The 10,334-nt window shown below is 43.9% G+C and overlaps 1 protein-coding gene across 1 annotated transcript; it reads left to right on the plus strand.

The window, feature by feature from the left end:
* Positions 1–5,689: 5,689 nt before the first annotated feature.
* Positions 5,690–6,404, plus strand: LOC136181189 (uncharacterized). Its single transcript, XM_065961780.1, has one exon. The coding sequence runs from the start codon at positions 5,743–5,745 to the stop codon at positions 6,394–6,396; it is 654 nt and encodes a 217-aa protein (XP_065817852.1). The 5' UTR covers positions 5,690–5,742; the 3' UTR covers positions 6,397–6,404.
* The last annotated feature ends 3,930 nt before the right edge of the window (positions 6,405–10,334 follow it).

Raw genomic sequence — 10,334 nt, forward strand, 5'->3', positions numbered from 1 at the left:
ATTTCTATCTACACCACACCCATGTTATTGGTCACTGTCCTCCTAGTGATACCCTTTTTTTGCTTACTTTTACTTATCTGACAAGCACACATTTCAGAAAACAAAACTGAAAGTGCATCAGAATTTCATAAGGCAAGTTAAGAAATCTAAACTTAACCCTTGTGTGGTGTTCGGGTCAAACTGGCCCGTTTTAAATGTTTACCAAAAGAAAAAAGGGTAAAACTTTATAATAACCATAACCAAATAAGGGTAAATAGATAGTTAATTAACCATTAGTTAATAGTTATTTACTGTAAACAAACAATGAAATTATAGTTAATAATGTTTGCTAATGATTTGTAATGCTATAATTTATTGTTAAAGCCCCAATAGGTAACTTTTCAGTTTTGGTGCGCTTTGGTTCCAACAGCAGGTCTCTGACTGCAACTGCACTGTTGTAAAACGGTTACACTTCCCATCTGAAACAACGTGCATTTGTTGACAAGCAGAGGGTGAGGAAGCCGGCACAGACGCCGTGAGAAGATAAAGAACCATGTTGTAGCCGTTATCAGCAGCCACGTTTACAACTCTCTTCCTGCAGGACTCAGGACTGTGGATTAACATGTTGATTACTTTTACCAAGGAACAAAGGAACTGATCAATGATTTAAGTCTCCCTCTCAGTAAGGATGTTTTGAACTTTTACAACACCTGGAATAAACAACCGAGCAGAAACAGAACACTCTGCTATCTACGAATTGACCCCAAAGACATGAACTGTGACCGAAACCAGTCTCTGCAAAGTCGTAAAATTGACCATCTGTTGAAGGACTGCTGAAGAGCTGAATTAAACCACAGCGTTCAATTCTGCATCAAATGAACATTTATGTCTTTCTTCATCTAGATATTTGTAAATGTCACGTTGAATGTATTATAATCATCTTTTTAAACTCAAAATCTGATCTTCAGAACAGCAATAAGAGTTATATTATGTTTAATAGGAATTTGACGTGGAGCGCTATTGCCATCTAGTGTTAGAATATCCATGAATACATAACCTTCATAATTATACATTTAGACGTGTTATAAAGCAGACTCTTTGATATTAGCTATAGAAGGTGTTATTTATAGACACCAATTTATTTTCCTACTTTATTAATATGTCTTATTAAGAATGCTGACTGTATAACATGTTTTTGTTCACCTACAGGCTGGGATTGACTGAGGATGTTCCCAGATGGTGTGATTTTCATCTCAACATGAATCTGATAGAAATGTTTGTCTAAATATATGACGTGAACCTACATCAATGTGGATCTGATAGAAATAATATCGAAATGAATGTATGGTGATGTATATATGTTTAGATTCTTAATCTTATTGAGTAAACTCGGTTTAGTTTAAACAATTGTCCTCCGGTCAGAATGGGAGTCACCCGTGGGCGGCACCCCTCTTTGCCTGCAGACCCCCCTCCTCCCATCCAGGTGATAAGAGTTCACACTCAGCTCAGACCTTGGGTTCTTCTTAGTTTTGGTTTCTTGAAGTTTAGAGCTTCAGCTCTTGCTCGCTTCTCTTCGGACTTCGGTCCGAATCACTTCTTTTAAGTTTGTGCCGTAGAGACGAGGCTCTGCCGAACTTTCTTTTTCACGCACAATTTTTGGAACATCAATTCTTTCTGGCTCAAGCAAGGTTTTTGAACTTTCTTCTCCAAAGTCTTTGCTCTTCAATTTTGAACGCCAATTACTTAGTGGATTCATCAAGATGGCCATCTGGTTAATCTGAATTGGAAATCGACGTATCAAAAGACTCTTTAATAATTTTTCCTGTTGGATCCTCTTGGAGCTTCTGAGACAACGGCTGAACCAATGTACAATCTCCATCCCAGCTGCACACTCCGACCAAGGTGTCAAGGCATCTAATCTGGCCCGTGGACCTCTCTGGACCTGGAAAGAGCCGCTTGCCAGAGACTGAAACGTGGGACCAGCCGGCGGAGTTCAATTGAACACATCTCACAGTAAGACTGATAGAAAGAGTCAAAATATAAATGTAGTGTGCCATTTCAAATACATTTTATAATGGTCCTAAATAGAAATGATGCATCATGCAGCCATTTTCCATTTGAAAAAAAGTGGTGGAAATAATTACAATTACAAGCATTTGCATGACTAGAAGGTGATCTGTGTAATATATATTTGTGTGTTTGAAGTCAAATTTACCTGGATTACAAGACATCAGCCGACTCCTCTTCCTCATTCAGTAGCTGAACACCTTGGACAGCAAACACATCATTCTCGAATCAAAAGACAAGTAGAATATTACATCTTACCATTCAATGACTCCTCCAAGAATCGCCACCTTAACGTGGTGGAGGAGTTTGCATGTCCCGGTGAACCTGGAAGCTGTGTTGTTGGGGGCACTAGCCCCTGGTAAGGTCTCCCAAGGCAAAGTGGTCCCAGGGGAGGGGCCAGACCAAGAGCGGTTCAACAAATACCCCTATGAAGCGGCATACTTTAGAGCAAGCCACCTCGCCCGGAAGAGGGCACCCACGCCCCTGGAGCCAGACCCAGGGGGGGAGCTTGAAGGCGAGCGTCTGGTGGCCGGGCCTTCCTCCCAGCCCGAAACAACCACATGGAGCCGCTGCCCTGTAGGCCCATCACACACAGGGAGAGGCATGGGGGAAGGTGCATGCAGAGCCGGCTGGCAGGCGTAGGCGGAGGCCTGGGCATTTCCGGCAGCGCAGACTGGCTCTAGGGACGTGGAAAGTCACCTCTCTGATAGGGAAGGGGCTGGAGCTGGTGCGGGAGGTGGAGCGCTACCAGCTAGACATAGTTGGGCTCGCCTCTACGCACAGCGTCGGTTCTGGAACCAAACTCCTGGAGAGGGACTGGAGTTGCCCAGGGTGAGAGGTGCCGGGCGGGTGTGGGGATACTCACACACCGCTGTGTTGGAGTTTTCCCCGGTGAACGAGAGGGTTGCCTCTCTGCGACTTCAGGTTGCAGAGAGGGAGGCTCTGACTGTTGTATGTGCAAATGCACCTAACAGCAGCTCAGAGTACACAGCCTTCTTGGAGTTTCTGGGTGGGGTCCTGGAAGGGGTTCCGCCTAGGGACTCTGTAGTTCTACTGGGGGACTTCAATGTTCACGTGGGCGACGACGGGGACACCTGGAGGGGAGTGATTGGGAGGAACTGCCTGCCCGATCTGAACCCGAGTGGTGTTTTGTTGTTGGACTTCTGTGCTAGTCATGGATTGGCCATAACAAACACCATGTTCAAGCATAGGGATGTTCATAAGTGTACCTGGTACAAGAGCACCCTAGGCCAAAGATCGATGATCGACTTTGTAGTTGTTTTGTCAGATCTGCGGCCGTATGTTTTGGACACTTGGGTAAAGAGAGGAGCAGAGCTGTCAACTGATCACCACCTGGTGGCGAGTTGGATCAGATGGCGGGGAAGGCTGCCGGACAGACCTGGCAAACCAAAATGTGTAGTGCGGGTGAACTGGGAACGTCTGGCAGAGGCCCCTGTCCGTGGGGTCTTCAACTCCCACCTCCGGAAGAACTTCTCCCTCGGGGGAGGTTGGGGACATGGAGTCCGAGTGGTCCTTGTTCAAAGCCTCTATTGTAGAAGCTGCGGCTAGGAGTTGCAGCCAGAAGACATTTGGTGCCTGTCTTGGCAGCAACCTTAGAACCCGCTGGTGGACTCCAGTGGTGAAGGAAGCCGTCAGGCTGAAGAAGGAGGCCTTTCGGGCTTGGTTAGCCCAGGGTCTCTGGAAGCAGCTGACAGGTATCGGGTGGCTCGGAGGGCTGTGGCTTCAGTGGTTGCGGAAGCAAAAACCTGGGTGTGGGAGGAGTTCGGGGAGGCTTTGGAGAAGGACTTTCGGTTGGTCTCAAGGAGGTTCTGGCAAACCGTCCGATGGCTCAGGATGGGAGAGCAGGGCTTGCCCCAGGCTGTTATCAGCAGGGGTGGAGAACTGGGGACAATGTTGGGTGGTGGAATGAACACTTTGAAGAACTCCTGAACCCAGACAACACGTCCTCTGAAGAGGAGGCAGAGTCTGAAGATCCACGGGAAGCCTTACCACTAACCTTGGCAGAGGTTACTGAGGCAGTTAGAAAGCTCCTCAGTAGCAAGGCGCCAGGTGTGGAAGAGATTCGCCCTGAGATGCTAAAGGCTCTGGACCAGGCGCGGAGCCTATGGCTCATTGCAGAGGGGGTGGGGACCAATAGTGGGCCCTTAAACTGTCTATAGGCTATATATTTATATATATTTAAGCAGCACAAGTGCTGATATGTCTGTGTGCATATTCCACCGATTAAACTAGTAAAGCAGACTTAATTAGCCGGATGGGAAACCAAAGATAGAAGGCAACTACAGTTTAACATTCAGTGAAGTTGGACGCTCATCCAGCCACACAGCCAAACAGACAATACAATAAAACCACACATTATCAACCCACGCACAACAACAAACTTTGTAAACAGTGTGACAGCAATGGCCTGCCGTTCATACAGTACGATAACCAAGCAGACACGGCGGTCTACAACATATGCACCCACAAACAAAAGACCAGCATCTAAGCGTAATCTCAAATAATGATGAAACAACTTACCAATTAAATTTTTATCAGCACTGTTGCTTTCCTGCATGGAGCTAGCTGGGTGCTCCTCGCTAACATGTTTATTTGCTTGGCTAGTAGCGTTTACGTTAGTGGAGCTAGCAACGGGAGGAGACTTGCCAGGTTGAGTTGTCAATGAGAAAACATTTTTTATTTAGTTTTTTACACTTTTAATGTTACGAAAAACTGCAAGGTAAACAGAAATAAAGCAGACAGACGACTAGGTTTTTAAAACTCCAGACAGCAGCGGGGGCCCAGCAAAGGGGGTGCTAAGAGGTGGGATCAATGACATTACAAACAGGCCACAGCACCCTGCTGGTGCTGTTTGCTGCCGAAGTTGAGAACCCCCTTGGCAGTGGAGGGGGGCCCCTCTCTGCACTACAAAATACATTGTGTGTCTTGATTGTGGCAAAAGAAAAGAGAGACTCAGACCTAGTCAAACTAACTTTATTGGAAAACTCAACTAAATAACAAAATGCATGTTAAATTTGGCTCAAAGTGGGCCCCTTGAGACAACAGTGGGCCTGGGGCGGCCGCACCTTCTGCCCCCACACTCGCTCCGCTACTGCTCTGGACATTGTTGGGCTGTCTTGGCTGACACGCCTTTTCAATGTCGCGTGGAAATCTGGGACAGTGCCTGTGGAGTGGCAGACCAGTGTGGTGGTTCCCATTTTAAAAAGGGGCTCCAATTATCGGGGTATCACACTTTTCAGCCTTCCGGGGAAAGCTTACTCTAGGGTGCTAGAAAGGAGGCTCCGGCCGATTGTCGAACCTCGGATACAGGAGGAAGAATGTGAATTGCGTCCCGGCCGTGGGACAGTGGACCAGCTCTTTAACCTTGCAGGGCTTCTTGGGGGAGCATGGGAATTTGCTCATCCAGTCTACATGTGTTTTGTGGATTTAGAGAAGGCTTTTGTCCGTGGGGATCATGTGGGGGGTACTGCAGGAATATGGGGCCCCTTGTCACTGGTCCTGTTTGTGATCTTCATGGACAGGATCTCAAGGAGCAGCCGGGGGGAGGAGGGTTTCCAGTTTGGGGACCTCAAAATCTCATCTCTGCTTTTTTGCGAATGATGTAATTTTCCCAATGCAAGCTGGGACCTCCAGCAGGCATTGGGACGGTTTGCAGCCCAGTGCGAAGTGGCTGGGATGAGGGTCAGCACCTCCAAGTCCGAGGCCATGGTTCTCTGCCGGAAAAAGGTGGATTGCTCTCTCCAGGTGGGGAGTGAGTCCTTGTCCCAAGTGGAGGAGTTCAAGTATCTCGGGGTCTTGTTCACGAGTGAGGGTAGGATGGAGTGTGAGATTGACAGACGGACTGGCTCGGCGTCAGCAGTAATGCAGGCGTTGTGCCGGACCGTTGTGGCAAAGAGGGAGCTGAGCCTGAAGGCAAAGCTCTCAATTTACCGGTCGATCTACATTACAACCCTCACCTATGGTCATGAGCTATGGGTAGTGACCGAAAGAATGAGATCACGGATACAAGCGGCCGAAATTAGCTTCCTCCGGAGGGTGGCTGGGCTCAGCCTTAGAGATAGGGTGAGGAGCTCGGACATTCAGGGGGAGCTCGGAGTAGAGCCGCTGCTCCTCCGCATCGAAAGGAGCCAGTTGAGGTGGTTTGGGCATCTGTTAAGGATGCCCCCTGGACGCCTCCCTTTAGAGGTTTTCCAGGCACGACCAACTGGGAGGAGACCCCGGGGCATACTCAGATTGCGCTGGAGGGATTATATATCCCGTTTAGCCTGGGAACGCCTCGGAATCCCCCAGGAGGAGCTGGAAAACGTTGCTGGGGAGAGGGAAGTCTGAGTTGACTGACTGCGCCTGCTACCACCGCAACCTGACCTGACAGTATTTTTTTAGATAACTTTACTCCATGAAAACATACCTGTCGCGGTCTGACAGTAAGACTATGGCAGGGTTGTAGGTTGCATTTGTTGCTGGAGATGATACTGATCGCCTTTTTAGAAAGCTGGAATAAAGTTTGAAGTCATTATGCTGGTTGATACAACTGTGCAGAGTACAGTAACGTTAGTTTCAACACATGAGAAACATTGTCTATGCGCTGCTCAGATATTTATCAGCTGGAGCTATCGTAACCTGAACCCAGGACACTATGCCGTCTATATTATCATGCTACGGGCTGATTTCTGCAGCCATGAGCTGACTTGGCTTTCAACCACCCGCTAATGTGTCGACAATTTTTCTCACCGTGCCAGTCAAAGTCTGCCCAAATAACTCTGACATATAAGGTTAACATGCGTCGCTAACTCATCATCAAGGGACAGTAACATTATTCTGACATTCTGGTTGTTATATGATATAGACTGAATGGGTTTGTGTTGAAATAACTGATAACTATGATGCAAAGAAATAGGACAACGTTTATAACGAGCATAGTACTCACCAGTTCAACAGCAGCAGTGCCAGCTCGGTATCAGACTTACAGCCCACCATTCCCCGAAGCTCTCTCCAATGTGTAAAAGCCTCTCCAATATTTACTCTAGTCCAGTCTCTTGTTCGGTCACTCTCTCTTTATTCTTTACTTTATTCTTATCTTCATCCATCAACGTGCTTTTCCTCGTGGCCTGCATCAAGCAGTACAGAGACGGGCTTACTCCTAATATTTACAGTCTCGGCTAACTCCGAGGACTTGTAGACTAGTGCCGTAAAACAGAACGTACCTCTTGCGAGATGACTGCGGCTCGCAGTCACAAACTTACATATATTGAATATTGAGGCAGCGAGCCGCTATGCGGACGTTGGAGAGACAACATTCTCCCTGTTGAACGCTATTGCGCTATTAAATTGATTTACAAGCCATTATTTTATGGTGGAAAAGTTACATATTGGGGCATTAACAGTTTATTGATACACACATTATCACATTTCATACACTTTTTAAAGTGTTTGTTAATGATGACTAAATGATTTATAAACCTTTAAGAGATGGGTTATAAAAAATCTATAAACATTACAGAGATACATGGACCAGATATTTGTTCATGGTTTGTAATTATTTTATAAAGCATCTATTAACATTATTTGGATGGCTATTATAAAGTTGGAACTGAAGATTGTAATCCCTTATTAATACTTTGTAAAGCATCTATAAATATATTTTAGCTAGATAATTAATATTTTGTCAATGATTAATAATTGGTTTATAAACCATCTACAATCATTATCTGGATGTTTATAGTAAAGTTGGAACTGTTTGATTGCATGATTCTGGCAATTAAAGGGTACAATTCCTGATAATTATTCAATATTTGATAGTTTTGAGCACTGCTGGAGTTGTTTAAGAGATTTATGCAAAAAAAAGTAGAAAACAATATGAATCTGTTCTATTTTTATAGCAGTTTTTGTAAATTGGACATTTTCATTTTCTCCAATGCCCAGACAGGGAACTACATTTTAAATCTGATGCTACACAAAAACTAACAATGCATCAAAGTCAATATTTTGGATAATCTTTGACATATCCTATGGAAGCGATTAGTGATCAGAATTCAAATGATAAAGCTAATTTGAAAATTCAAATGCATTAACAGAAATGCTTTTTAATTTTCAGAATATGGGTGTATTATTTGACTCAAAAATAAAATGATGATTAATTTATCTAATTTGCATTTTAGTTTTCAACTTCAAAAATGCACATTGACTAAATTAATGAGGAAGAAAATGACATTTGCTTTATCATTTTCAAAAAAATGCCCCGCTAAATTTGTATCATAATTCAAATGAAAAAGCTAATTTTAAAATGAAAATACAGTAACAGAAACACGTTTTAATTTTCAGAATATAGGTGCATTATTTGACCTATATTTAAAATGAATATTCAGTCATCCAATTTGCATTATACTTTTGCTCTCTATGTATGCATATTGTATGACATAATTCAAATGAAGACGAAAAGGTCTTCGGCTTTTCGTTTTCAAACTTGCCGTGCTAAAAAGTGATCATAATTCAAACCAACTCGAAAATGAATTGGCAAAGTGGACGGCGCAGGAAAGTAACGTCAGACTTCAGCTCCCAGGCAGGTAAACGTAATATTTACAGTCTATGAGGCGAGCGGGCAGAACGCGCAGTACGATGGGTGGCGGGGTGCATATTTAACGCTGTTACAGACTTCGCACTGAGTCAAAGAGACTGAGACTGGTGACTGGAGACTAAAGACCACCATAAGTTCCCACTGTGATACAGGTGGCGATCGGAGTGCTTTTTTCAGCGCGCATGATGCAGCAGCTCTACAACCAGAGCTGCCAAGTCTCCTGCATGACACCATGCCCACTATCTCTGACTGTGAGAGTCACTCAATTAAGCATCTTCACGCCGTCACACTCCTCCTATTTCACACAGTGAGAATCATAAATTTCCCCTTTTCGATTTTCCCCTTTTAATATATTGCCTCACTTGATGCTTGCTGTACTTGGTGCCATATTTTGCCTGTGACTGGCCAACCGGGTTGGACTGGCTTACCCAGATAGAGATTGTAAACCCTGAGGTCCCGGTACACAGAGAGAGTGCTATGGCGGGGCAGGAGGAGACAAAAAGTCACGGATATTTAAAAAATGTACAGAGCATCGGGCACAGCAGAACATTCACAATAAATCGCTCAAAATCAACTGAAGAGAACTACGTAGAATCGCGGTTCTCTGAGTGACATGTTGACGGTTTGCACTTGAGAAAAGTCATTCTAAATGATAACATCACTGTGCAAATTCACAGGCTATATTAGTAATTAATTTAAAAATCTTCAGGACTAATTATTAGTAAGTTTAGTATTAACAGCAGCTCAAACAGGATTTAAACATTAACAACAGCTAACAAATGTCACACTGAAGATTCACACCGACATGTCCTATGAGCGGTTTATAGATAGATTATAGATCACTCTCTTCTCTGCTAAACTAAGTTACATTAAAACAGATTATCGATTTAATTTTCTGTTTCATATCTCTCCAGCTCTGTACACAAAGTTTCAATATCTCTCCTCCTCTGCGTCACACACTCTACCTCTTGACGGTCTGTATGAGCGCTCTCTCCCATTCAGGTTTTTTTTGTAGTTAAGACCAATAAGTCTCCCCTGTGCGCCCTGATCACGGTTGGAACGCGAAGCAGGAAGGTTAACACAGGGCAACATCTAGTTTGGAGCTTGTACCAGCGTTAAATATGAACCCCGCCACCCATCGTACTGATGAAATAGGCAGTCGACATTAACTCAACCTGTGAAGCATGTGAGGGCAGTAAACAAACATTTAAAGAACAGATTAAAAACAGCATAAAGTAGTTGGCAGTTATGAGATGAGATGAGATGAGATGAGATTCAACTTTATTGTCATTACACATATTCAAGTATAGAGTAACGAAATGAGGTTTGGCATCTCACCAGAAGGGCAAATAAGCAGAAAGTGCAATAGTCTGTGCTATGTACAGTAATTCTGTGCTATGTACAGTAATTGCAAAATTTACAGATGTAGCCAAAAAAAGTGAATTATTAGGTAAATCTGGATGGCTGGATTAATGGGATGCAATAAATATAAATAAATGCTATAAATAAGTAATGCTACAAAATAAGTAGTAGTTATGATGAAGTAATGAATGTCAATGAATGAATGAATGAGAGAATGTTAATGACTTTGCCAATTACACACACAACTCCCATTAAACTATTTTATCTATGTTTGAAAGTCTTGCAATTAAATTTGTACGATAGGTGCTATATAGATTACACAATGTTGAAC

Source organism: Labrus bergylta, chromosome 12 (genome assembly GCF_963930695.1).
Source record: "Labrus bergylta chromosome 12, fLabBer1.1, whole genome shotgun sequence".
Lineage (NCBI taxonomy): Eukaryota > Metazoa > Chordata > Actinopteri > Labriformes > Labridae > Labrus > Labrus bergylta.